This window comes from Stigmatopora argus, chromosome 22, assembly GCF_051989625.1.
Source record: "Stigmatopora argus isolate UIUO_Sarg chromosome 22, RoL_Sarg_1.0, whole genome shotgun sequence".
NCBI classification, from domain to species: Eukaryota; Metazoa; Chordata; class Actinopteri; order Syngnathiformes; family Syngnathidae; genus Stigmatopora; species Stigmatopora argus.
The window spans coordinates 12,884,541-12,910,458 of record NC_135408.1 but is presented as its reverse complement, the minus strand read 5'-3'; the positions used below and the strand labels follow the sequence as shown (position 1 = coordinate 12,910,458).

At 55.6% G+C, this 25,918-nt stretch overlaps 5 protein-coding genes across 10 annotated transcripts; 3 read left to right on the top strand and 2 right to left on the bottom strand.

The window, feature by feature from the left end:
* The first annotated feature begins 1,270 nt into the window (after positions 1 to 1,270).
* On the top strand, positions 1,271 to 7,149 carry LOC144068223 (von Willebrand factor A domain-containing protein 7-like). Its single transcript, XM_077592559.1, has 15 exons — positions 1,271 to 1,570; positions 2,909 to 3,181; positions 3,274 to 3,367; positions 3,562 to 3,696; positions 3,814 to 4,000; positions 4,100 to 4,275; positions 4,370 to 4,482; positions 4,802 to 4,918; positions 4,990 to 5,220; positions 5,316 to 5,448; positions 5,555 to 5,719; positions 5,788 to 5,877; positions 5,972 to 6,246; positions 6,320 to 6,616; positions 6,711 to 7,149. Exons 1-15 carry the CDS (start codon positions 1,388 to 1,390, stop codon positions 7,104 to 7,106), a joined length of 2,865 nt encoding a protein of 954 aa, XP_077448685.1. The 5' UTR covers positions 1,271 to 1,387; the 3' UTR covers positions 7,107 to 7,149.
* A 450-nt stretch (positions 7,150 to 7,599) lies between these two features.
* LOC144068227 (coronin-6-like) lies at positions 7,600 to 16,852 on the bottom strand. 2 transcript variants are annotated; one of them, XM_077592566.1, is made up of 12 exons: positions 13,717 to 16,852; positions 13,380 to 13,630; positions 12,003 to 12,221; positions 11,497 to 11,619; positions 10,808 to 10,937; positions 10,552 to 10,730; positions 10,325 to 10,444; positions 10,099 to 10,203; positions 9,815 to 9,960; positions 8,958 to 9,015; positions 8,646 to 8,876; positions 7,600 to 8,182 (listed from the first exon to the last, which is right to left on the bottom strand). In XM_077592566.1, exons 1-12 carry the CDS (start codon positions 13,721 to 13,723, stop codon positions 8,060 to 8,062), a joined length of 1,692 nt encoding a protein of 563 aa, XP_077448692.1. In that variant the 5' UTR covers positions 13,724 to 16,852; the 3' UTR covers positions 7,600 to 8,059. The 2 variants fall into 2 exon arrangements, with proteins under 2 accessions (XP_077448692.1, XP_077448691.1); XM_077592565.1 differs by lacking the exon at positions 7,600 to 8,182 and having other exon boundaries at positions 8,205 to 8,876.
* Positions 14,297 to 17,007, top strand: ttc1 (tetratricopeptide repeat domain 1). Of its 5 annotated transcripts, none has more exons than XM_077592572.1 (8): positions 14,297 to 14,413; positions 15,291 to 15,552; positions 15,647 to 15,707; positions 15,999 to 16,111; positions 16,197 to 16,233; positions 16,303 to 16,451; positions 16,689 to 16,743; positions 16,847 to 17,007. In XM_077592572.1, the coding sequence occupies exons 2-8, from the start codon at positions 15,292 to 15,294 to the stop codon at positions 16,975 to 16,977; spliced, it is 807 nt and encodes a 268-aa protein (XP_077448698.1). In that variant the 5' UTR covers positions 14,297 to 14,413; position 15,291; the 3' UTR covers positions 16,978 to 17,007. The 5 variants fall into 5 exon arrangements, with proteins under 5 accessions (XP_077448698.1, XP_077448694.1, XP_077448695.1 ...); XM_077592568.1 differs by lacking the exon at positions 14,297 to 14,413 and adding an exon at positions 14,842 to 14,994; XM_077592569.1 differs by lacking the exon at positions 14,297 to 14,413 and adding an exon at positions 15,001 to 15,147.
* On the bottom strand, positions 17,002 to 19,844 carry pfdn1 (prefoldin subunit 1). Its single transcript, XM_077592573.1, has 4 exons — positions 19,678 to 19,844; positions 19,175 to 19,341; positions 18,978 to 19,062; positions 17,002 to 17,128 (listed from the first exon to the last, which is right to left on the bottom strand). Exons 1-4 carry the CDS (start codon positions 19,708 to 19,710, stop codon positions 17,045 to 17,047), a joined length of 369 nt encoding a protein of 122 aa, XP_077448699.1. The 5' UTR covers positions 19,711 to 19,844; the 3' UTR covers positions 17,002 to 17,044.
* Positions 19,845 to 20,870: 1,026 nt separating this feature from the next.
* On the top strand, positions 20,871 to 25,580 carry oatx (organic anion transporter X). The gene is made up of 16 exons (XM_077592567.1): positions 20,871 to 21,251; positions 21,455 to 21,517; positions 21,811 to 21,972; positions 22,032 to 22,105; positions 22,188 to 22,317; positions 22,458 to 22,561; positions 22,649 to 22,803; positions 22,909 to 23,077; positions 23,142 to 23,265; positions 23,329 to 23,444; positions 23,639 to 23,693; positions 23,777 to 23,936; positions 24,074 to 24,182; positions 24,333 to 24,411; positions 24,487 to 24,614; positions 25,345 to 25,580. The coding sequence occupies exons 2-16, from the start codon at positions 21,491 to 21,493 to the stop codon at positions 25,460 to 25,462; spliced, it is 1,710 nt and encodes a 569-aa protein (XP_077448693.1). The 5' UTR covers positions 20,871 to 21,251; positions 21,455 to 21,490; the 3' UTR covers positions 25,463 to 25,580.
* Positions 25,581 to 25,918: the final 338 nt, after the last annotated feature.

The following is a 25,918-nucleotide window of genomic DNA, read 5'->3' as shown; positions in this document are numbered from 1 at the left end:
GTGAACTGAGACGAGTACGAGGCTAGAGGGGGGCAGAGGTGGTCTCGGCTTTCCGATTTTCGATCGGCTTTAGGAGATGACGTAAAATCCGTGCGTCGGCTTTAGGAGATGACGTAAAATCCGTGCGTCAAAGTGAGTTTGACAATGCTTTTTTCGATCGAAAATTTGTAATTTATTTTAGTTATTGATTATAACACTGAACTGAGAGAGGGTGAACTGAGACGAGTACGAGGCTAGAGGGGGGCAGAGGTGGTCTCGGCTTTCCGATTTTCGATCGGCTTTAGGAGATGACGTAAAATCCGTGCGTCGGCTTTAGGAGATGACGTAAAATCCGTGCGTCGGCTTTAGGAGATGACGTAAAATCAGTGCGTCGGCTTTACGAGATGACGTAAAATCCGTGCGTCAAAGTGAGTTTGACAATGCTTTTTTCGATCGATACATTTGTAATTTATTTTAATTATTGATTATAACACTGAACTGAGAGAGGGTGAACTGAGACGAGTACGAGGCTAGAGGGGGGCAGTGGTGGTCTCGGCTTTCCGATTTTCGATCGGCTTTAGGAGATGACGTAAAATCCGTGCGTCGGCTTTAGGAGATGACGTAAAATCCGTGCGTCGGCTTTAGGAGATGACGTAAAATCCGTGCGTCGGCTTTAGGAGATGACGTAAAATCCGTGCGTCAAAGTGAGTTTGACAATGCTTTTTTCGATCGAAAATTTGTAATTTATTTTAGTTATTGATATAACACGCACCCCCAACTATTGGAATTAATTATATAGCAAAAATCTGCGTGTTATATTCGAGTAATTACGGTAAGTACTTTTCAATAAAGTACAGTTCTACAAATCAATTTATACCACTTTTGACCTTCAACGACACTTTTGCAAAAAGTACCTCTCTCCAAATCCCAGTCCCAAAACATCTGGGGCTTGGCTTGGCTAGGGTAAGGAAAACACTAGGTCCCAGCTAGATTTTGATAACATTTCTCACAATAAAGTACACTACACTGCACATCTGATTATACCACTTTTGTGCTTCTACAACACTTTCCTTAAAAAGTACTTGGGTTGGGGTTATGGTGAATTACTCTGTTTTTATATTGTGGTTGTGGATCTAAATACAACAACACAACAAACTTTGTAAAAGGAAGTTTGCATTCTATTATTTAGCGACATCATGTAGCTCAATACGCGGTCACCGTAACGTGGCGTCAAATGACGCCAGCCCACCCAACGGGTTTGACAGGTTTTGCGTGAAAGACGGTGACTGGCGCTTCTTTCCGGGCACAGATCATATCCCTTGAATAGGAGAGAGGCTAGCACGCAATCAAAAGTCAAAGTTGAAGGGAGCCCGATTTACCTAAGCCTTTTTTCTTGAGCAAGGAAGGCATGCCAGCCACTGGAACGGCATTTTGCGGCATCCTGCTGCTTCAAGCTGGAGTCCTGGGATTCGGAATTCTGCCAGAAAGTTCGCAGGATCACCTGGAGATCACAGAGAGAGCCATTTTGAACGTCACGGTGCAGGCGTGCCGAGCGCTGGCCGAAAGCGAGGGGAACCAATTTACTCTTCCGGTAACTTTTTGTTCCTTTCTATTTTATGAGCTGCTAAAGTGAGTCCAGGGTTGTCCAAACTATTCCACAAAGGGCCGCAGTGGGTGCGGGTTTTCATTCCAACCCATCAAGAGGACACCTTTTCACCAATCTGGTGTCCTACAAGTGCAATCAGTGGATTGCAGTCAGGTGCTTCTTGTTTTCTGCAGAAATCTCATTGGTCAAAGTGCCTGGGCTGGATTGGTTGGAACAAAAACCTGCACCCACAGCGGCCCTCGAGGACCGGTTTGGCCACCCCTGTGCTAAACAATCCATGCCAATTTGTGCAACAATGACAGAAAAACACGCCATGTCCAAATAATGCATATGACCAATGTACTTATAGTTAGGGGTGATCGAGTAGTACACCCTTACCTGTATCTGAATTATATGTATCAAGAAATACCCTGGCATTTTTAAACCATGTGTGAACTGAAATGACATCGTCAAGTAAAAAGGCACGGAGACATTTAAAAAAAAAAAAAAAGAAAGGAAAAAAACAAACAAAAAAAGACGTGACGCGACAACAGCCCTGTTCTCTCCAGGCTTGTGAAATGCACAACCTGTTTGCCACCTGCGTAACAAAACAAGTCCACCGGGTAAATAAGGAATGCCTAGGAAGAAGAGCACAATGAAAATGCACAACCTGTTTGCCACCTGCGCAACAAAACAAGTCCACCGGGTAAATAAGGAATGCCTAGGAAGAAGAGCACAATGAGCAAGGGTTAGGGTTACCGTAATGATTATGACAAGATGACCATAATGAAGGGATGCCCAACTTGGGTCCCGGAGGGCCCCTAGCTAGTGTGTTTTCCACGTCTCCCTTCACCAACACATCTGAATCCAATCACCAGGATGTTTCTCAAGCTTGTGTCCATCCTGCTGATGAGTGGACCATTGGCTTCAGGTGTGCTAGAGGAGGCAGAGATGCAAAACAGACGGGATGATGACGGGGGCCATCCAGTACCGGAGTTGCTCATCCAGCCCACCCGTAAAGTATACTCGGAGCTCGGACCTACATGGTACATGGGCATTTGTGCAATAGCCCAAAGGAGAAGGCCCCCGACGCCAAGAGAAAATCTGGCGACGCTCCCGAGCTCCGCCGCCGAGGCTTAAGGAGCGCCGTGACAATGGTGGCCGAGCCGGGCCGTCCGTTCGGGCGTCGCTCCGCCTGTGGTGCGTGTCGTCCGAGCCACCCGGTTAGGGGTGGGGCTACGGGCTGACCTTAACCTACCTGGAAGGGTAGCCGCAAATATATATAGCGCCTGCTAAAAAGGAAGTGTCGGAGAAAATGAAAGCCAGCGGCTTGTGTGCACGCAGTCGCAGCCCTTCACCGTCATGGGCGTGGCCGTCGCCTGTCGGGCCCAAAGCTCCGTTCGGAGCTTCCAGCGGGCCGTCCTATCCATCATCCTCCGAAACGTGCGCGTGGACATCCAGAGAGCGCTAAACTCCAGCTTTCACTTCGACGACGAGTCGTTCGCCGGCGGTCGGAGCATCATCGTCCAGGGCCTACGGACGGTGATAGCCAGCAACGGGGAAGGCAACTTTGAAGGCGCCCGGGAAAGCCTGGGAACCATCACGCACCCCTTGCAGGTTCTCGCCGCTACTTTGGGCACGCATTCTTCATTCGCCAAGCCTAACCCACAGCCTCTTGTCCCTGTTTTTCCGTGTCTGGAACTCTGAAGGATTTCTACAGCCACAGCAATTGGGTGGAGCTCGGGAAAACATTTCCAAACCCCAACCTCATCAAATCCGACACTGGCATTGGCAACATTGCAGGTACGCGAGACGAGGAGATAAGAGAGCGAGCGAGAGAGAGAGAGAGAGAGAGAGAGAGAGAGAGAGAGAGAGAGAGAGAGAGAGAGAGAGAGAGAGAGAGAGAGAGAGAGAGAGAGAGAGAGAGAGAGAAAGAGAAAGGGGTTGGTGGGGCAAGGCCCCATCATGCTATTTGAAAACTTTTTCCTTTCCGATAGCCCCGAGCAGGGCCACCTGCCGCAGTTGCGAGGGAGACGACTGCCGCAACAACATCCTGGAAGACATCATTCGGGAGCAGATTCTGACCTCGGGATATTTCTCCCTCAATCCCATTTCTCCCACCAAGCCCGACGGTAAATGGTGCCACAGTGCCTAACATCTATACATGCGGTGATTGACTTTGAATGAAGGGGCGGGGTGGCCGGGGCCCATGCAATGCGGGTGAGCCTTGTAAGATTTGCCACCTTCAGGAAAGTGCAGCCACGGCGGAGCCATCGACCAGACCAGCACTCTGGAACCCACCGGCGGGATCAACAAAGACACCTTCGCTTCCGACCACGGCTTCCTTCACACGGAGGCGGCCAACCTGGCGACGGAGGCGACCAGTCAGATGCTCGAGAACATTCGGGAGGCCGCGGGGGACGTACCCTTCCTTCAGTATGCCGCTCTCTCTGCGCCCGGCGCCCGGCCCACGTTTAGATCTGCGTTTAGACCTCCGTTTAGGCCCGCGCGTAAAGCTTCTCTTCCCTTTGTCAGGATGTTGGGAATTTCCAGAGGATCAGGGAAGGCTCTGTGCTTGGTGATCGACACCACGCAGAGTATGGCGGACGTTATCGCAGCCGTACGGGAAGCCGCTTCTTTCTTGGTCGACAGCCAAGCGGGAACTGACAACGAACCTTCGTCCTACCTCCTCGTCCCCTTCAACGATCCGGGTGGGCACTCGGGAAGTACAGTGGAAAGCGCTCTTAGCTGGTAAGAGGGTTCTAGCGGCAAAAGAAAATCACAAATGCTTTTCACGCCTTTCAGACGTCGGGCCGCTGAACAGGACGAGCGACGCGGGCGTCTTCGAGAATCTGCTTGAAGATCTGTCTGCAAGCGGTGGAGGAGACGACCTGGAATTGAGCCTTGGGGGCCTCCGGGTACATTTGTTTCCGTAAATATCCTTGCGTCACTTCGGAAAGGGAAACAAAAAGGCTTCTCGATAAATAAGAAACGGGAAGCAGCCAGTCAAAATGGGTTCAATTTGACAAGCTTTCAAGTGATTTCTGATCCTTTGCCACGGGTTAGGACTTGGGTACGTACGGCTTTAGGGAAGCGGGAGCGCCTGTGGAAATGTTTTAGTAGCTTCCCTCGAGCTCGTGGGGCTCGGCGGACGAGGAAGCCAACGCAGCCCCTTTGTAATACGAGGGCAAAGTTTCCGTCAAATACAAGGCTTGTATATTTCTCTTCCCCGTGAAGTTGGCGTTGAGCAACGTCCCTCAGAGCTCGGACATCTTCCTCTTCACTGACGCGGGGGCCAAGGACCCGCAGTTGAAATCCAGCGTCATCGTTCTCATTGAGCGGACTCAATCGGTGGTGCGTGGCGGACGCTGTGGCTTTGCTCCAAGGACAAATGAAAACGGGGGACCACGTCTTTCTCCACCCAGGTTTACTTCCTGCTCGTAGGAAATACAACGGAGAACAGACAGCCAGGGCGCCCACGCCCGATTCCTGCCCGGCGGCGGCGGCGGCGGCAGCAGGGGAACGGGATCGCGCCGTCGGGCGCTCAGCTGTATCGAGACTTGGCCCAGGCTGCGGGAGGTTTGGTCATCCAAGTGGAACGGGAAGAACTCTTGGAAGCCACCGGGATCATCGGGCAGTTATCCAACTCCTCATTGGTAGAAAAAGCCCCCTTTCTTCATCCGCTTCTGCCACAAGGCTGGGGCGCGAGCGGCGCCCCCACCGACTCCGGGTGTTTGCCGGCTTCTCCAAGGTGACCCTGGTGCAGGCGTCTCGGAATCCGGGACGGGACGAAAACTTTGCCTTCCGGGTCGACGAGACAACAAACAACGTGCGAATCTTCCTCACGGGAAATCCCGAGCGCGTCGTACTCACCGATCCCGCAGGTCTCGGAACGGTGTGCCGTCCACGGCGCTTGGGGCGGGAGGAAGCGCCCGCCTCTTTTGACCACCACGCAGCCAGTTGTCAACGCCGCCTCTCCCGTCTTCGCAGGCTCGACGGTGACGGTAGGCGAGGCGGGTGCGGAGTCGTCGATCGCGTCCTCGCTGTCGGTCGGAAACTTACGATCTTTAGAGCTGAAGAAAAAGGTGGGCGAGTGGCGAGCGGAAGTGCCGTCCACACCCACTTCCGCCGGTCCATATTCCCTGAGGGTCACAGGTGAGTGCTCCGATTAGAGCTGCCTAGAGAGAAAAAAAATGTGTTACGTTGCATTTTAACCTTGAAAGGTCAAAGTCCTATCGACTTCCTGTTTGATTTTGTGGAGTACGTACCCTCGCAGAACACATTTGATGTTTTGGAAACACGTCCGTTGGCCGGTAAGAGCGCTCTCTCCTTTGTCTCTCTCTCTCTTCTCCGATGCCGGGGCAACTGTCGGCAACTGTCGGCAACTTTGCCCGTGTTTCTTTGAAGGTACCAACGCCACCCTGCTCGTGACCCTGACGGGGAGCGACACGGCCACTGTGACAAATGTCAGTCTGGTGGAGTCCGCCGGTTTACGAGAGGTGGAAGGCCTGGTGGAGCCGCAGGGGAGCGGCGGAGGTTTTCTGGTGCGGGTTAGCAGGATTCCGTCCGTGCCCTTTGTGGTGCGCGTGAAAGGAGAGGAAGTGAATGGAGGCGGAGGAGATCCCTTTCTTTTTCAAAGGCAGTCGCCCACCAGCTTCCGGGCGTCCAATCTAAGCATCAAGGTGCGCGTCCGACCGACCGACCGATCCACCGCACCATACGGCGCGAGCGCCGGTTGACGTGTTCGGCGTTTAGGCCGAAGCGGAGGGCATCCTGGTTCCCGGGTCGCCATTTTCCGTGCCTTTCTCCGTGAGCGCCGAAGGCGGCGGAGGGAACGTCTCCATCCGAATCACCACCAACGACCCTCTCTACGTGGCCAGCGGCCCCGAGTCTCTTTCGCTGGAGCCGGGAGTGAGCGCCGGCGGCGTGGCCGGGCTCTCGGTGCCGCTCAACACGCCGTCGGGCGCCACCGTCACCCTCGTGATCGAGGCGGAAGGCCCGGGGGAACTGGGCATCAACTACATCGTCCTCAGGATCTCCGTCTTCAATCCGGTGGGCTGCCCGACCTTTTGCGTTCTGGGCGGGGAAGGGAAAACAAAAACAAAAAACTAACGCTCGATAGCCTCTGCTGCCCGTGTCCCGACAGGTGGCGGACTTCACGGCTCCCGTGTGCGAGGTGCTCTCCATTGTCAACTGCTTGCAAAACAGCAACGCCGCCTCGTGGGATCTGACGGTGCGCGTGAGCGACGGAGCCCAAGGGACGGGCGTGGAGCAGGTCAACTTCACGCGAGGCGACGGCACGCTGCTCCTGGCGCCGGCCCCCGACAACCCCGACGTCATCCTGGCCACTTACAACGCCTCCTGCGACTCGCCCGAGTTGGAGCTGGCGGTGGCCGACCGCGTGGGGAACGTGGACACGTGCTCCTTCGACGCCTTCACCACCAACTCGGGGGCCGCCCGCGCCATGCTAGAGCGGTCGGGCCTCAACTACGCCGCGCTCGTCCTGGCGCTCGAAGTCACGCGGCGCCTAAACCTGTGGTGAAGTTAAGCGAAAATTGTAATTAAATGGTCAATTTGGGACTGGCGCCACGTGTACGCCTCTTGCCGGTGGCCAAACAACACCGCCGCTGCAACTTCAAGGCTCTGAAACAGTTTGACCGACTAGCTGAAGTAGACTACTTTGCGATCCGCTCTCGAATGCTCGTTCCACACACGTACGCACGCACGCACGCACGCACGCACGCCAAAATGAAGGGTGAACATTGGGTTAAATCCGGTTAGGTGCACTGGGTTGAATTCCCAGTGAGGTTCGGCCACACGCGGCCCAAACATTTTCGTGCCACCGCATAGTTAAATGGCAGACCAATAGGAACCACGTACGGGTGCGTTCACCTCCACACATAAGTGCGTATATTGGAAGGACTGCCTTGAAAGAAAGATTGCTTTCATTGCTGTTGTTTCGATGGGATGCCCAAAGAAGCACGCCCCGCATAAAATGGTGGGCAAATTGTTCGCTCCATGGAAGAATGCCTATCTACAAAAAGCCTACACACTTTATTATGGCATCGCTGCTCAAATCCTCCACGGGAAATCTCATTTTGCAGGACACACGTGGAAGGCATTTTGTCTCCCGCGTGTTTCCGGGTGCTTTTAAAAGGGCCGCGAGACTAGCAGCTGACCCGCTAAACGTGAAGCGTGTTACATTTTCAAACTAATGTACCGCTCTAATTTCCAAGCAGGCGGCCGTTTGTCCCTCGCCGTCAGCTCTGCCGGCTGGGCGTGTCCCTCAAACCTTCGGCCCTCGTCCCCGTTTGGAAGAAAGGGGCTAAAAGCGTTGGTCTCCGTGGTTAAAGGTCCGGCACGTTGGCAATCACACCGTCGCGAGCGGGCCGCTCTTTCGGAGCCTCGCGCCGGCTTTGCTGCGCGGCACTCGCCCGCCAAAAGTCTGCGGGGGCCCTTTCCCCAAGGTCCGGTTGCTGCCGGGCTGGGGCCTCTTCAGGCCGTCCCGTTGGTGTACTGGGACAGTCTGTTCTCCAAGTCGCAGATTCTCTTCTCCTGCGACAACACCGTGGCCTTCAAGTGCCGTACCTCATCCAGCAGGCTCTCCAGCAGCTGGGGCTGCGCCGGCGGATGCCGTGACGGGGGGGGGGGGGACGCCAATAGACGTGATGGGGCAAAGAGAGAAGGGAGAGGGAAAAGGGGCAACGGGAAAACGGAGGAAAGAGGGGAGAGGAGAGGAGGACAGGGAAAGGCAGCAAGTTAGAAAAGAAGTCAGAGTCCAAGCCCGAGAAGGCGCCCGTTTGTTGCAAAAGGCAGGCTAAAGTGAAAAGCAAAAAGGAGTTGTCGCGTGACGTGGCCGGGCTCAGACGAGCTCGGTCGGGATTGAGACTTTGCTGGAGGTTTAGAGAACGGGACACACGCGGGAAGGAAGGAAGGGAGGAAAGAAGGAAGTGAGGAAGGAAGGAAGGGAGGAAGGAAGGAAGGAAGGAAGGGAGGAAGAAAGGAAGGAAGGGGGGAAAGAAGGAAGGGAGGAAGGAAGGAAGGGGTGAAGGAAGGCAGGAGGGAAGGAAGGAGGACTGACCGGCAGGCTGGCGGCGTCGCAGGCAGAAACGCTGCGGCGCGGGCCGGCGGGCCTGGAATCCAGCGTCTTTTTCCCAGAAACCTTGAGTTCGCGGCTTTTTGGCGGCACGTATCCCCCCTTCATGGAGACCAGCACGGGGTCTTGATCCAGGCCCTCCAGCCACTCCTCGGGCCCCATGGCCGGGTCCGGGCCCGCCGTGTCCGGGTACAGGTCGTCTTGGAAAAGATCCGACTGCGAGACGAGTTTTGGTCAAGCGGGGCGTCTCCCACCGAGCCGGGCCCCATCGGCCGGGGCCCATCGGCCGGGACTTACTTTTCTGGGCACGGTCATCGTGATGGGCTCACACTTCTTGTCGTGAAGCTTGTACAACCTACACGTAGAGACCGGGCACGGGAATGGAGTTGAAAACATGGAGGCGTTTCTGTCCTTCCAGACAGACAGCCGCGGTCTCGAACTATCGCTTGTCGTTAAGGGGCGACTGCGACGGGGAGATTCCTTTGCTGCAAAGCTAACGTTCAAAAAGGCAAAGTTGCAGTTGGATTGGAGCAAAAGCAACTTGTAACCACGGAGTTGAATTTGGCACAAAAGGTAACTTGGGGAAATGACCAGACGAGATTCTTGGTGGCAATTACTCTAACCCAGTGGTGGGTGGGCAAAGTGGTCTTCCAGGGACGCTGCGCTACAGGTGCAGGCAGCTTTTTGTTCCAAGCCATCCAGCACAGACAGACACAGACAAATTTGACTCAACGGGGCTTGAGCCGTTATGGGTGGGGGCAGCTTTTGATTCCAAGCCATCCAGCACAGACAAAGTGGACACAGTTGAAGGCACATGCTTTGTGCTGAAACAAGAAGCACCCGACTGCAATCCACTGCTTCCACTTCTAAGAAACCAAATGGGTGGAAAAGGGAAGGGAAGGGAAGGGAAGGGTTTTCTCTTATGGGATGGAACCAAAAAGCTGCCCCCACTGCGGGCGGGTGGCCCACGGTGCAATAGTAGGCCCACCCTAACGTCAATTTTCTGCAGCTACAAGCTTACTGGTGTGCAATTACAGGTCAGGTACTCTTGCTGGCGCCCCACCTTCATTTACGAGTGCGAGTTGCTTGGATACGTCAAGGTTACTCACTCAGCTCTGCGACCACAAGGTTTGGGCCGGCTGCCAGGGCCTCACCTGGCAATCTCGCACTTGCTGACGTCCACTCCCCTCTTGGGCATGAAACCCATGCCCCGCTGCGGCTCTTTGCTACTGAAGGTGTTAAGGTAATGCACGTAGGGGGGCTCCTCCGTGATCTCAAAGTAACGGATGCTACTGTCGCCCTGCGGACAGAGGCACGCGACAGGGTGGGTACGCCCGCCGTAACAGGGTGGGTGCGCCCGCCGCGACAGGGTGGGTGCACCCGCCGCAACGTGCACAAACGCCCGCCCGTCGGACCGCCCGTTGCATGTCGACGGTACCTTGCCGCACAAGTAGACCATGTTGGCGTCGGGGTCGTAGTACGGTAACAGAACGCCGTTGCTGGTGTCCAACTCCAACAGTGCGACGGGCTCCTCAAAATTGGTCTGAGGGAGGGGAAAAGATGATTCTACCTGCGTAGCATACATTTCATTTGGTGCTACTGCCACTCATTTTGCTCCACGGCTGTTCATTGGGTAAAAATGCTCAGGTCCATTGGCCACGTACCGGGTCCCAGAGTCCCAGCTCCCTCTGGCTCATCCTGGTGAATCCGGTGGTGAAAATGTTGCCGTCTCGCGTGAAGATGGCTCGCATGGGTCGGATGCCGTCGTGAGGGGCCAAACGTTCCTGCCAGGCGGGAACGGTCCACGTCAAGGTCGGGCGGAGGCCGAAACCGCCGCAAAACCCCGAACCCCCCCCCCCCCCCCCCCGCAGACGAGCGCCGCGTTGCTCACCGCCACCACCTGGGCCTTGCGGGGGTCACAGACGCGCAGGCGCCGGTCCTTGCAGGTGGTGCAGAACAAGCTTCCGTTTCTGTTCCAGCTGACGCTGTAGATGAGGTCGGGGTGGTCGTCCATGGAAACCAGGGGCTCCCCCATTGCCACGTTCCAGACGATGATCAGGTTGTCGCTGGCTGAGAAAAGAACAACAAAGCCACGTTTGGACACCACTCGGCGCGGACTCTCCGCTGCGCCAGCGTGGCTGTCGTACCCGCGGTGAGAAGTATGTTGTGCGCGGTCGGGTGCCAGGCGACGATTCCGACGCGCTTGGAGTGACCCTCCAGTACCACGATGGGGTCGGTGAGGGGGCGGACCATCGAGTGATCGGGAATCTGCCACACCTAAGGAGAGCGTGGGGGCCAGGGGGGGGGTTGAAAAATCAAAGCAAGCCGAGCCAAAGTGCCCTCGGAGTTGGATTCGCGTTTCTCGGCCGAGCAACTCCCTCGGCGCCAGGATTACGGCAGATTTCAGAGAACCGCATCGGACCGGGCTCGTCTCTTTGTGGAGAGCGGACAGCTGCGAGGGGTGGGGTGGGTTGGGGGGTGGGTTGGGCGATCAGCTGTTGCCGTCAGCTCCGCCAATTCGGCCACGGTCGCCGTCAAACTCTTTCCGTGTTTTTAAGGAAGCAAATTCCACGTTCCATCGTCACCCCAGCGCTATCAATAAAGTACGCTAGATGTGGGGGTATGCTCGTGGTCTCCGGGGCCACGGGGCCCCGCCGCCAAGCACTTTGCGCAAATCGCTCGCAAAGTGCTCGGCCGGCCGGCCGACCGACCGACGATGCCGGGCCGAGGTGAGCTTTGAGCGAAACTGAAGCGACGCGGCCCGATAAAGCGCCGCTGCACCGTTGCACCGTTGCTACGTGCCGGCAGCCCGAGCAAAAGGCGCGGGGTGGCTTACCATGGCGGTGCAGTCCTCCGATCCGCTGGCCAACACGTTGTCGTCATGGGGACACCAATCGATATCGAGGACGGGTCCGGAATGTCCGATGACCAGAGGGTAGTTCTTGTCCACCCGACCCACCTGCGTTACGTGGCGGATGGTATAGATCAGAGGTCTCCAAGGCGATCCCGGAGGGCGGCCGCCGTGGGTGCGGCTTTTTGTCCCAACCCATCCATCCAAGACAAAGTGTTTCATCAATGGGTTTTTGTTCCAACCGATCCAGCACAGACAGTTGAACGAGTTAGATTTCTGCTGAAACAAGAAGCACCTGACTGCAATCCACGGATTGCGCTTCTAAGATACCAGATTGGTGGAAAGGTTTCCTCTTACAGGTTGGAAGCAAAAACCACCGCACCCACTGCGGCACTTTCCGGGATATTAGTTTGGGGACCACGGGTATGGATTCTCAAAGGGCACCGATCCGGAGGCCAATGCTGGGGAAAGGCTCGGTCGGGGTAACCCACCTTGGCCAGGGGAATGACCAGGAAGGCACCGCCGCCGCTGGACTCCACAATGACGGCCAGGAACTTGGGGTTGACGGCGCAGAAGGAACTGTCCCACGTCACCTTGGAGACCCGGATGTCGTCGTAGCTCTGCTCGGCTTTGACGCTCTGGCCGAAGACGTGGCGAAACTTGCTCTGCCGCACGATGCTGCGACTCATGGCTGCCGGGCCGGGCGGAGACTGAGGAGGAAGGAAGGTGACGGCGGCAATTCCCAAATCTCCACGCGTTACCTTCCTTTGCCCGGCGGACCACGCGTACACGTCCACTCCGTGGAAACGAGCGCGTCGGCTAGAGCGCCGCGGACGGGAACAATTTACCGCTTCCAAATAGGCTAGCTTTGGTCACCTGCTGTTTCGCTACCGCTAACAGTATCTCTATCCTTTGTCTAAAACGTGCACATGTCACACATCCATCCGAGCGACCTAGCCACCCACTTGGTTTGTTCAATATGCTTAGCGTATATCCCGCGGAGTCAATCTTTCCCAGATGGGATGGAAAAGGCGCCCTCGGTATAGCTGTCACGCATTTGTCTCGCCAAAGGCATTTTGACCCATCTGCCTGCCCCACATCACGCCGCCCTCACGTCTTTCCAGAGACTCTAGTCTTTATCCGAGCGTTACGAGCGGAGATATTAATAGACGATGGTCGGCGGCTCGCGTTGACCTTGGCGCAACAAGTCCGCGGACGTAATGTCAGTCAGTCTTAGACTTTGAATGTTTTTTTGTTTTTTTTTCTTCCGCTCCCTGTTTCTGTTCACGTGGGAGTGCCACAATGTCTTAAATCCGCGCCTTATATCTATCGTCGCTTCCGGCGCTACGCGACCAGGTTCGGGTGCTTTGCTCGTGGAACCTTTTTATCTCTGGAGTTCATTTCTCACGTCGGCTGTGAAACAATCACTCGCTGGCGGGCTGTGACATTTTGGTGTTTATTTGAGATATAAATGTACAATTGTGTCAAGTTTGTACCTAACCAATGTGGTTGTTTGTGGTTTAAAAATAAAAAATAAATACAAATAAAAATCAGGTCAGCCCGGTAACGGGGTCGCTCCGCTCCTCCCCCGTTGTGAGCCGGGGCCACCTTCCTAATTTAGACATGCTAGTGCGTGGCCACGCCCCCAGCCCACCAGTCCTAAATAGTCCATGGAATCAGCCGCACGCACGCAACATGAAGGGGCACATTCTGTCAAAGCGGTGGGGGGTTGGGGGCGGGGGTCGTTTTTTTTGGGGGGGGGGCGATACCTTCCCCCTTGACTTTTAACGCAAACATGTATTTTTTGCTGGGAAACACACACCCAAATACACAAACGGGCAAAGGTGGGCCAGAAAAGAGAAGCTCACCTGGGGTTTTCGGTGGGGCCCTCGCTGGAGCGGATGCTGCTCGTGCTTCTTCTTGCACTCGCTCCGTGCCGTGTGCGTGTCCTCCCCGCCCATAGAAACGAGAGGGCTGGACGAGAACGGCGGTGGGCCGGACGAGACCAGACGAGACCAGGGTGGGCTGGGCAGGGCAGGGCAGGGCAGGGCAGGGCAGGGCCGGACGGGCGTAGCGGCTATTTTAGAAGTGGCTTCGGGGAACAGCGACGCGCCGCATGCTGGCGTTAGGAGAAAAAAGAAGAAGGGCTCAGTGTTGTCAGGGTGTCTAACAAACACAATGCCAGCTTCCGTGATCAATATTTACCATCCATTTGGCTCCACGGGCCAACTGGAGACGAGTGCTACCGGAACCCAAGCTGTGCGTACAGGTGACGGGTGAGCCCGGTGACGTCGAGCTGGCATTTCTCGACCTCACGCACCGGCTCGGGCTCTTCCTCAACCACAGAGGTGACCTTCCAAGTCCCAAGAGCCAGTTTCTGCAGCCGGGGATCGGACCGCCAAGGATCCCTCCTTTGGCTGCCGCTCAGCTTTCCACGCGTCCCACCTCTTTGGCCCCTCTCATTGGTGGTGATTCCATGTCAAAGTTACCCATCAGGGTTACGTATTATCTTTTACTAGGGTGTCGTCGCTTTAAATATAGATGGTTTCGTCATCTAAAATGAGTGCAGCGACCAAGTTAAGCGCCCATTCACTTTCGAGAGTGCAGTCATTTAACTGCGTTCAAAAGATTAAGACTTCAAAAAGAAAATCAATCATCAGGCTGGATCAGACCTGGGCAATTCATTCCACCGTGGGCCGCAGTGGGTTCAGGTTTTCGCTCCAACCTGTAAGAGGAAAGAAACCTTTCAACCAATCTGGCATCCTAGAAGAGCAATAAGTGGATTGCATTCAGGTGCCTCGAGTTTCAGCAGAAATCGAATTGATTCAACTGTCTGTCTGCACTGGATCGGTTGGAACAAAAACCTGCACCCACAGCGGCCCTCGAGGACCGGATTGCCCAGGTCTGGATCATAGCCACATTATTCCGGATTTCTCTTTAAACCTTAGCGATTTGAAATGCGACAAGAACTCAGGGAGTTGGCAGGCCACACCGGGAGAAAATCAGCCGCATTCCTCTGCCGCAAGGTGGCCGTACAAGAACAGAGGTATAGAAGAAGGGGAAAAAAAGAAGAGGCAAAGAAGAAACCCGGAAGAAAGTTCCTCGCTCAAATCGTGGGCGTTGTATCTAGTAGAGAGCGCTAGATGCTCCGTCGGCGTCAGTATCTGGCGGCCATCTTGCGTCGCGAGACTTTCAGTGTGTTCTGCGGAAACTTACATGGTCAGCGATTTTTTTACCCCCACTTAAAATCCGAGCTGATTTTTTGGACGCATGTACAAATTTTGGATTTAAAAAAGACGCATTAATTAGGGGCAATGATTCACAATCGATGTAAAGAAGAAAGAAAAAAACGCTTTCGACCCTATTAATTTGGAAGCGGCTCTGTCCTCCAAACAGCCGCCGACTCACATAGGGCATTAGTTATCTAGCTCGTAATACACGATATCTATGGCTACGTTCATCGAAGACTAGCGTTGTTTTGAGGTAAAGTCACAACATAACAGCTTAGTTGTAGTATTTTCTCCCATTCACTTTGTAGACTTTTGGAGCTATCGCAGCTTTTGTTTCAGTCAGGGACGACAGCCGCCGGCTCGCTTTTTTTAAATACCGTTTCTTTAACCTTTAGCCACTGACTCTGTGAGTAAATAACGTCGTTGCGCATCCCATTTTTGAGCTCTTGTCGGTTAGTGAACGAGAAGGTCCGAGTTCTGAGACGAGGGCAGGGTTTGAACGGACCGACGTGACGTCCAATCTTTGTTCTGTGGATTTTTTTTTTTTAGCATGAACGGGCCGACAGACGAGGTGAAACACAACGAGGAGGACTCCTTGGAGAGAGAAGACTTTTTTGACTGCCAGGAGACTCTGGAGACCCCCGATCGCGGAGACGAGGACAGACAGCGGCTGAAGACCGACGCGAGACAACGGCCCGCGGATACCATTGAAGAAGAAGATGATGATGATGATTCTGACGTCAGGGAGTGCGAAGAGGCGGCGGCTGAGGAGGAGGAAGAGGACGAGGAATTGACGGAGGAGGAGGAGCAGGTAAATGTCAAAATACGGCCGCGCTCCGGTAGCCCCACGGCCTTTTGTTTTCCTGACTTCAGAGCCCCACGGCGTTTTGTTTACCTGACTTCAGAGCCGCCGGATGCATAGTCTCGCCCTCAAGGAGGAAGGCAACTCGTACTTTAAGCAAGGAGGTGAGCACCGCCGCAGTTGACAGCCCTTGAGCAGAGCCTCGCAAGCGCAACTGATGATGATGATGATATAAGGTCAGCTCATTTGGATGAGCCCCCAAAAATAAAAGGAAGGATTCCTTGACCGCAACATATTTTGCTTTGTCTATCTTGGTCCATGACAAATGGTAAGCATTCAGCGCAGCACACAAAACCAAGAGGTGCGACTGCTTTTTTTGGGCCAATTGTCGAGCTGGTTAGAATGGCCAACGAGACCGGGTCAAAGTAGACGACACCCGCCCGGTCTTTGTGCAGATTGGTCGGCGGCAGAGCAAAGCTACACGCGGGCTCTGCGTCTGTGTCCGTGCCGGTTCGCCCCGGAGCGAGCGGTCCTCTTCTCCAACAGAGCCGCCGCCAGACTCCACCTGGTAAGCCGCCGCCGCCAGACTCCGCCCGGGAAGTCGCCGCTAACGGCGGGCGTCGCCCTGTCGCCCCTTTGCCGGCCGCCGTCAGGAAAGGAAGGAGGACGGGATAGCCGACTGCTCCAGGGGTGAGTGACGCCACGCCACGCCACACGCCGCTCGCTGCCTTTGTTGACGGCTCCGTTGCGGGACGCCAGCGCTGGAGCTGAATCCGGACTATGTCAAGGCGCTGCTGAGAAGGGCCGAGCTCTACGAACAGACGGAGCAGCTTGAAAAGGCCCTGGAGGACTACCGGGAGGCTCTGCGGCGAGAACCCGAGCTGGCGGCGGCCAGGCGGGCCTGCGCGGTGAGTCCGGGGACACGACGCCATTTAAAGCCCATTAGCGCGGACGCTATTGGTAGCGCGTTGCAGACGGCCTTCGGCCGTATGGGTTAAATGTGCTGATGCCGGAGGAAATTGGAGATGCTTGGAAATGATTTTGTGCAAGGGGCCTGCCTGCCTGCCCGCCCGTGAGATAGTCTAAATTAAAGGCTGTTGGAATCGGTAGTTTGGAATGAACACGGGCACGTGGTTTTCCCGCAGCGTTTACCTCAGGAGATCCACGACAAGAATGAGAAGCTGAAGGAGGAAATGTTAGGTAGGATTTGAAGCCCTGCCGCACCACCCCATTTTTTGAAACGATTTCATTTGATTGATTGGATTTTTTTCTTCTTCACCAACCACCTGACTTCTCTCCACAGGCAAACTGAAGGAGCTGGGCAACATGGTCCTGCGACCGTTCGGCCTGTCCACCAACAACTTCCGAGTGGACCGCAACTCCGACACGGGCTCCTACTCCGTCAACTTTGTCAACAAGTCCGACGACACGTGATCTTGCCAATAAAACTCTTTGGTGTCCCGATCAATGAGCAAATTCCGTGGCTTTAATGAACAACAATTCACTGAGCTCTCCTGGACAGCAACATCTCCCGAATGTTGTCCTCCGCCTCCTTGACGCTGCGTTCCAGATATACCTTTTTCTGCTGGAAGTCACAAATAAATGCAACATAAGAATACAATAAATAAAGCAGTGGTTCTTAACGCGGGTTGGATCGAACGAATCCCAGGGGTTCGGCGAGTCGGTCTCGGGAGTTGGGTGGAGCCTCTGCCACGGACACCCGTCGTGTCTATACAGTGGTACCTCGTCATACGACCGCTCATCATACAAAATGCTCGTCTTACGGGGGAAATTTCGATCGAATAATTCGCCCGTGATGCGGTCAAAATTTCGTGATGCGACCAAGCCAGGTGGGCATGGCATTTTTTTTTTTGCATATCTTTCGTGTATAACAATATTTACGAGCACCGGATGAGCTATTCAGACCAGGAAACGCACAACGCGCATGCGCGGGGAAAAAAGGGCTTTCTGGGTAATGAAGTATACTCGTGCTCGCAACAGCATCCCCGGTAGCAACTCTATCATAGGCGCCGTTCGAGGGGATGCGAACACAGATGCTACAAGCTAAAAGGAGCCGCTAGCCAGCGCCCCCGAAGCTCCCATGAGCAGCGGGGCGATCGCTGATAAAAGACTCTGCTCGTTGGCTGCTTTTAAGAACATCGGGGGCACTGGCTCGCAACAGCATCCCCGGTAGCAAATCTATCATGGGCGCCGTTCGAGGGGATGCAAACACAGATGCTACAAGCTAAAAGGAGCCGCTAGCCAGCGCCCCCGAAGCTCCCATGAGCAGCGGTCCGATCGCTGATAAGACTGCTGCTCGTTGGCAAGTGGTCGTGCGTTCTCCGATTGTGAGGACATTTGTGTGCATCATTTTCGGAATATTTTGAAGGGAATAGTACGACAGCAAACAGCCCATCCATAGCGAACGTGAGGGTGGAGTGCTTGTTCTGTTTACGAGTGCGTTGTGTGGAAAAAAAACGAAGCCCCCCCGCCCCTTTTGTGCCCCTCTCCCCTCGGCGAAATCCGCCCAATTTTAGTTAGATTAAACACTTTATTTCTATTAAACCACTAGTTATGTGTTACTTTGTTAATAGATGGGGAATGAGAAGAAATAAAACATTTTTCCAATCCAAGATCCTGTTTTTGGTGTTTTTTCAGAGGGCTGGAACCAATTAATTTTTTTTTCCATTCATTTCAATGGAAACGTCCGCTCGAGTTACGAGAACCTCGTCATACGATCTCAGTCTCGGAACGGATTACGCTCGTATGTCGAGGTACCACTGTACACGATAACGTGCTCCACTTGACCGTCACTGGCTACGGATGATCACGTGACATTGCTTGGCCAATCAGTGCTGCGAGGAATTTATGCATCTTGAATTTGAAAAAAGAAATCATATTTTATTTTACACTAGGGTAGTAGGGTTTGGTGAATGTGCATATGAAACTGGTGGGCTTCGGTAGCTCCGACAAGGTTAAGAACCACTGAAATAAAGAGTGCATTGACAAAGGTTTCAGCCCCAAGTAACACTAAAGTTGACCCCCCCCCCAGCAATGCATGCCATAACAGCAGTAGACATTCAATTTAAGTAGCGAGCCAAGAATCCTCATTTTAGTGCCATTGACAGATATAGACGTCCAATCCGTGCCAGTTAAAATGGATTGACGTGCCGCGCCGTCAATCACAGCAAATGTATGAATTGAGTTCCTCGTTTGGACATCAATGGATTTCTTTTTTGTTGTTGTTGACCAAAATATAGCATCGACTAAAACGCTTAGTATCTTCTCATTTGACCTCCCCCCAAAATAACCATTGAAGATGTGCAAACAAGCCCACTTCATTGCCGAGATCTTTTGATTGAGAGTCCCCAATCGTAATCTGGACAAAAAGTTGAGGGAAGAAACACGGGAGTACACGGGGGCACAATTCCTACCTCCAGTTCTTTGATTTTCTCCTCGGCGGTCTTCTGCTTTGTCTTGAGCTGTTGCGTGATGCCCTCCTTGGACTGCAGGATGAACCTGAAAGGATGTGAGGTGAAATGAGGCGGAGGCGGAGGCGAGGTGAAGCGAGTCGATAGGCGGCCAAGCGATCCGCGTTTTCTGGGCAAGGGAGGCAGGCGAGGCGACTCACATGCGCCCGACGCCCTCGTACATGCGGGTGTCGTCGCCGAGCGTGTCGATCTCGGCGCGCGTCAGGTTGGCGTGCTTCTGCACGTGCGTCAGCTGTTCGATCTGCAGGTTGGCCAGTTTCACCTTCTGCTGAGTGTCGATCATCTTCACCTGCAGTTCCGAGAAAGCCTGTCGTAGCAAACAAGGCTTAGTTAGGCTTCTCGCCGTGCACAGAGATGGAGCCCGCTCCGCCATCCCAAAATGCCCAAGCCGAACCGCTCCAATCTCCAGCTGGGCTGGGCTGAGGTGGACAGCACTGAACTCGAATCAACTGAACTAGACCGAATCGATTCGCCGCCCGACCTCACTGCTGTGCTTTGTAAAAGTCGACGGACGGACGGACGGACGGACGGACGGGAGATGTATTCGGTGCTTTGTAAAGGTCGACGGACGGGAGATGTATTCGGTGCTTTGTAAAGGTCGACGGACGGGCAACGTATTCGACTGGCGCTTGGCTTCAATTACCTTCTTGAGCTCCAGATCGACGGGCGCCGCCATTCTCCCCAGCGAGCGAGGGCGCGCAGGCGCAATGTCTCGATACTAACTTCCGGCGCGCCGGCGCAATGTCTCGATACTAACTTCCGGCGCGCCGGCGCAATGTCTCGATACTAACTTCTGACCCGCCGGCGCAATGGCTGGCTCGACACCTACTTCCGGCGCCACACATATACGTACTTACGGCTGCTGTCGCGCGTCGCTCTTTCGGCACACGTGACCTTTGCAGCGAATACGCTTCCCAAACGTCCTCGTCACCCACGAAGGTCGACTGAGCTAAATGACGTCAAATTGGCAAATTGCTTCAAGTCGACACGAGACCCTTCCGGGCGCTCAAGCTCACGTTCAAATCGGCGACAAGCGAGAAATAAAAACGCCCGTTGCCCTTTTCAAAGAGGCGGCGACAACATCCATCCATTTGTACTTTTATTTCGGAAGTCTGAAAACCTTGGGAAAAAAAACATCAACAACATCTCACATCAAAGCATACACCTGTGTCAAACTCGCCGCCCCCCAAAAAATTGGTGACCCGCCAAATTGGTGTTGCATTGATACCTTTTTTTTGTGGCTATAAACCATTTTCCAATAAAACGACTGAATTTCTTGGCAAAAGAAAACCAAGCAAAACGCGATCGGGGCCCAGACCGATCCTCCTTTCGGGAGCCGTGGCGACGCTATCGCCGTCATGTGGCCCCGACCTGGGCTTTTTTCGGAACGCGGTCCAATCGCTCGAGTGAATAAGTGACGCGAAAGGTTTGTAGAAAAGCCGGAGTTGGCGATGATTGCCGTGGCCTTTGCGCAAATTTGCCGCCCCGAATGTTTGACCCCCCCCTCCCCCGACGTGTGACACACACACGTGCGAATGGCGGGGAAAGCCGAACGGCGCGTTCAGCTGGTGACCTGCCGACCGCTCGCTCGCCCGCCCGCCAATTTGTTTGTTGCTGCGATCCGCTGGGGTGAATTCCGATCGGAGGCGGCCCTCGCGCACGGACGGGGTCCCGGGGTGATCCGGACTTAAGTCATCGGGTATTTCAAAGGACGAGCGGAAAGTTCCCGTGACCCTCTCGGATAGCGACGGGATGCCCCGTTGACCGTGGGTGGGTGGGTCCGTTGAAACGGGTCGCCGGAAAGTCTAAACGACCAATGAGGAACGGTCGTCGTTCCGTTCTAATGAAGGGTGCGGGGGTGTTGGGCCCTCGGGGGACACGGGCATTACGGATAGAGTCGAGTCCCCCGACGGCCGAGACGCTTAATGACTGGCAAGTGGAATATCTACAGCCTGAAGTTAACATGAAGAGTGGAAAGGAAGCGTAGCGGCAAGTTGTAATGAACAACAAAAAACAATGTGCCGACTAGTTACTGGTCCATCGCCACTTCACAGTTAACGGCAAGGGACTCCCGAGAACATTAACAGACGGTGCTGGGGAAGGGGGCAGGTGTCAAAGTCTGCAGACCCCCTGCCCCCACCCCGCCCCTCCAGTCAGGGGAGACTTCTTGCCGATTGACTCGCTGGCGCCAATCCTTGCGCTCCGCTCCGTTACGGGGTAAGCGGGCGTCCGCCGGCCCAAATCCGCTCGTGTCGGGAAACGTGCCCACCTTTAAGCTTTTAAGGCGACTCAGCAGACCGCCTCAGGAGTTTTTTGGGGGGGGGAAAAAAAAAAAAAAGCGGACGCCGTTGTCATGCTGTCAACTTTCAGCAGCTGGGAGTCCAAGTGGCCTTTGATTTTTTTCTTCTTGCAATTCTCAGACGTCCCAAGAGACGACAGACTTCGACGACGGCAACATGGGCTTCAGTGAGCTGCTCGACCAGGTGACCGACCCATCCTTTCTTTGAATAGCGAGCGTCCGTCTTTGACCAGGGACCCGGCCATTCTTTTCGCCCATCGGGTTGACCGGAGGTCTCGGCGACCGCTCCGTCTCTCCCATTGCGATCGTGGAACGGTCCATCCCGAGCGAGCGGTCCCCTTTTTGTGTGATTGTTTGTTTTTTAACCACCAAAGCGGGAGGGGCTCGTCCGTCATTTATCCGCGGGCAAAGCGCGCGGCCAATCGGCGGGAAACGTTCATCTCGTGGTGTGTGAATCTGCCTCCCGGTGCCGGTCAGATGGGGGGTTTCGGCCGGTACCAGTGGCTCCACGTGACCCTGATCAGTTTCCCGGGCCTCCTGATGGCCAGTCAGAACCTTCTCAACAATTTTGTCTCCGGGACCCCCGGCCACCGCTGCAGCCTGTCGGCCAATCACAGCTTTTGGAATCTGACGCGGGAGGTAGGCGACGCTTTTGCATCCGGCGCCGCTGACGCGTGCTGACGTGGGCGGGCTTTCAGGCGGACGGCGAAGACGCGTTGAGGGCCTTCATTCCGCCGGACCCGTCGGGTACCAGACTGGACCGCTGCCGCAGGTGTTTTGTCGCGCCCGGTCCCTCTTCGTCGGCGCAGCGGCTGACGCGGGTTTGAGTTGACACCCGACCTTAACACTTTCAGGTACGTGACACCTCAGTGGCAGATGCTGAAAGCCAACGGATCCAACAATGCCAGTGATGCGCACACCGAAAGCTGCGTGGACGGATGGACTTTTGACCGCTCCGAGTTCAGCGCCACCACCGTTTCCGAGGTGAGCCGCCGCCGCCGCCGCTCAAACGATCCGGGGGGAGGTTCCGACGGTCCGACGGTGAGCGAGAGCGCAGAGAGCTTCCGCTGGAGCGGTAGGGCGGGGAAGCCCACGTGATCCGGCGTGAATCCGTGCGTCCTCAGTGGGAGCTGGTGTGCTCCCTGCGTCCCCTCAAGCAGATGATCCAGACCGTGTACATGGGCGGCGTCTTAGCCGGCGCCGTCATCTACGGCGGCCTGTCCGACAGGTGCGAGGCCGGGGCTTAGAGTTAGGCGTCCTTTGGTGCGTTTGCCGTGACCACCCGGGCCCTCTGTCCCCACCCCCGTGGCCTCAGGTTCGGCCGGCGCTCCATCCTCATCTGGTCCTACCTGCAGCTGGGCGTCCTGGGCACTTGCTGTGCCTTTTCGCAGTCTTACTGGGTCTACTGCACCTTTCGCTTCCTGAGCGGCATGGCCGTGTCGGGCATCATCCTCAACTCCGTCTCCCTGAGTAAGAGCTTTTTGGCGCCGAGCTCCCGTCGGGCCGACGTGACGCTTTTCCGTTTGGCGCCGAGCTCCTATCGGGCCGACGTGACTCTCTTTCGTTTGGCGCCAGAGGTGGAGTGGATCCCCACCAAAACCAGGACTCTGGTGGGAACGCTGACCTCCTTCTACTTCACCTTCGGTCAGATGGTCTTGGCGGGCTTGGCTTATTGGCTGCGGGACTGGAGGAAGCTGCACGTGGCCGTGTGCGCTCCCCACATCCTCTTCTTTGCTTACAGTTGGTACGTAGGTCCATCGCCGACTTCCTTCGGGGAAGGGGCGCTTGACGTGCCCGACGCCGCTCAGGTGGTTTGCCGAGTCCGCCCGCTGGCTGCTGCTCAGGCAGCGACCCGGGGAGGCGCTGAAGACCCTCCGCAGAGTGGCCCGCATCAACGGAAAAGCCCACGTGTCCGACGGGCTGACACCGGAGGTGGCGCGTCCGCCGCCGGCGCCAGTCGGCTCCGGTCGAGCCTGACGCCCGTTCCGCCCGCAGGTGCTTCGCTCGCACATGAGCAAGGAGCTGGAGACGGACCAGCAGAGCTTGACCGCCTACGACCTCCTGAGGACGCCCGCCATGAGACGAATCTCCATCGGCCTCATCGCCGTCTGGTGAGGGTGACCCGAGCGCGCCCGGTTGGCCCGGGGGCGGTCGGGCGGGGTGGCGTTCCCGTCCCGGCGCTCCCGGAGAACGCCTTCTCGGTGCGCTTGAAGAATTTGAGAAGAACCACCCGAGTGTCCGTCTTCTGCGCGGCAAGACTAAAAGAAGATGAGTGACAGACAGACTTGTTGTGTTCCTGCGGTAGGTTCTCCACCAGCTTTGCCTACTACGGCTTAGCGATGGACCTGCAGAAGTTTGGGGTGAGCGCACGTAACGCTTCTGCGCGGGGTTAGCCCCTTGGCCCCGAACCCGCCGCGAGTATTCCGACCTCTTCCGTCTCCAGGTGAGCATTTACGTGATTCAGCTCATTTTCGGAGCCGTGGATATTCCCGCCAAAGTCGCGGCCCTGGGCATGCTGAGTTTTCTCGGGAGAAGGGTGTCTCAGGCCGCCTGCCTCTTGGCGTCCGCCCTCATCATCTTCTCCAACATCTTTGTCCCCGCGGGTAATGGAGACTTTTCTTTTTGGGTGACCGGTCGCCGGCCGGACGGCCGGGAACCGGCGCCAAGGCGGCCGGCCGGCCGGACGGACGGACGGACGGCTTGGAACCGGCGCTAACGTGGCGGCCGCTCCCTCTTTTAGAGCAGCAAGTAGTCAGGACCACTCTGGCGTGTCTGGGTAAGGCTTTCACCTCAGCCTCCTTCACCACCGTCTACCTGTACACCGGAGAACTCTACCCCACCGTCATCAGGTAGCCGCTCGTCTCTCCGCCCGCCGTATGCTTACCGTGTCTCTCTTTCGCCTCGCGCCATCTGCAAAGATGGAAGGGGAAAAAAAAAAACACAAAGAAAACAAGAGTTTAGCACGCTCTCACCGTCCGTGTTGAATCCGTCTTCCCAAGGCAAACGGGAATGGGTCTGGTGTCCACCATGGCCAGGGTGGGCAGCATGGCGGCGCCCGCCGTCCTCATCTTGGACGAGGTAGTGACCGACCGGCGCGGCTTTTGGTTTGCCCCGATCCCCTGAAAAGACGCCGCGGTTGGGCGTTCCCTCCAGGTCTTCCCCGCTTTGCCCAGCGTGGTGTACGGGGGGGCGGCCGTCCTGGCTTCGGGCTTCGCCTGCATCCTGCCCGAGACGCTCAACGTTCCCTTGCCGGACACCGTGCAGGACGTGGAGGACAGATGGTGAGCGCCGGCGGCGGGCCGCCAGCGGGCCGCCAGCGGGCCGCGGCTTGTGAGGCAAAGCACTTGGCAAATGCTCCGCCTTTGCTTTGCCGGAAAAATTCCGGGTCGTCACGAATCGGGCCACGCACGACTCGTCGGAAAGTCCATTTTAGTCCCGTCTGGCGGTGAGGCCAATTGATTTGACGCCAGCTCGTTCAAAGTGCACGGCGTCACGTGAAAATCCAAAGTGGTCGCACCGAAGCATCGGGACACTTTAAAAGGAATACAGTTGAAAGAAGAACTCGGACGAAAACTAAATCGCAGAATGATTGAGATGCGAAAGTCACATACTTTGAATCACATGGCCAGCTATGTGCATGCTGCGGTTAAAAGAACAAAACAAAACAAAAATTTAAAAGCCCTTTTAGCTCCTATTTACAGAAAGACGCTGAGGGTTTGACTACTTCTTCAGCTAACTTAGAAGCTAAATAGCTAGCGGATGCTCTCTCACCAAGCTAACCCTAACCCGAACACACATCAGACCACTTTGACGGGAGCGCTAACCCGACGCCGCTTCGGTTCTGCGCTCCGGCCCCACGCCGATAGGGTACGGCTAGCACGCTTTATAGGAGACAATCCGTAGCGGCGGAAGGCTATCTGACAGCAAAGTATTTGTACGCGTGCCGGGAATGTCGCATATTGTTCCAACGAGAGTTTGGGTGACTCGCTCGCTCCACGCGTCTGCGGGAAGGTCCGGCACAAAGGCGGCGGCAGAGCGGAAGGACGCCGCGTCGGGGGACGAGCAAGCGGCGCTCCCTTTGAAACAAGTCAAGGACGCGGACGGCGGCAGCGGTCTCAACGCCCTGTGAGCGGTCGCCCGCCGGGGGCCATCGTCAGAAGCCCGTGGCGTCGCCCCGAGCCCAATCGGAATTGGAATCCACGGTCAATCTTCACTTGAAATGAAATAAATGGTCTCGTCGACCCGAATTTATGTTTTGATTGGGGTTTAGTTGGTTGGGTGTGTTTTTCCTTCGTATAGTATGTTTGTCCCTTTTTTTGCAGGTGCACAAATGTTTGTGACCGAAGAAGCTTCAAAACAAAAAAAACTGGGTAAAGTAAAAAAAAAACCCAAAATAAACCATACTGACCATGGAGGAAGACGCACGCACGCACGCACGCACGCACGCACGCACGCACGCACGCACGCACGCACGCACGCACGCACGCACGCACGCACGCACGCACGCACGCACGCACGCACGCACGCACGCACGCACGCACGCACGCACGCACGCACGCACGCACGCACGCACGCACGCACGCAC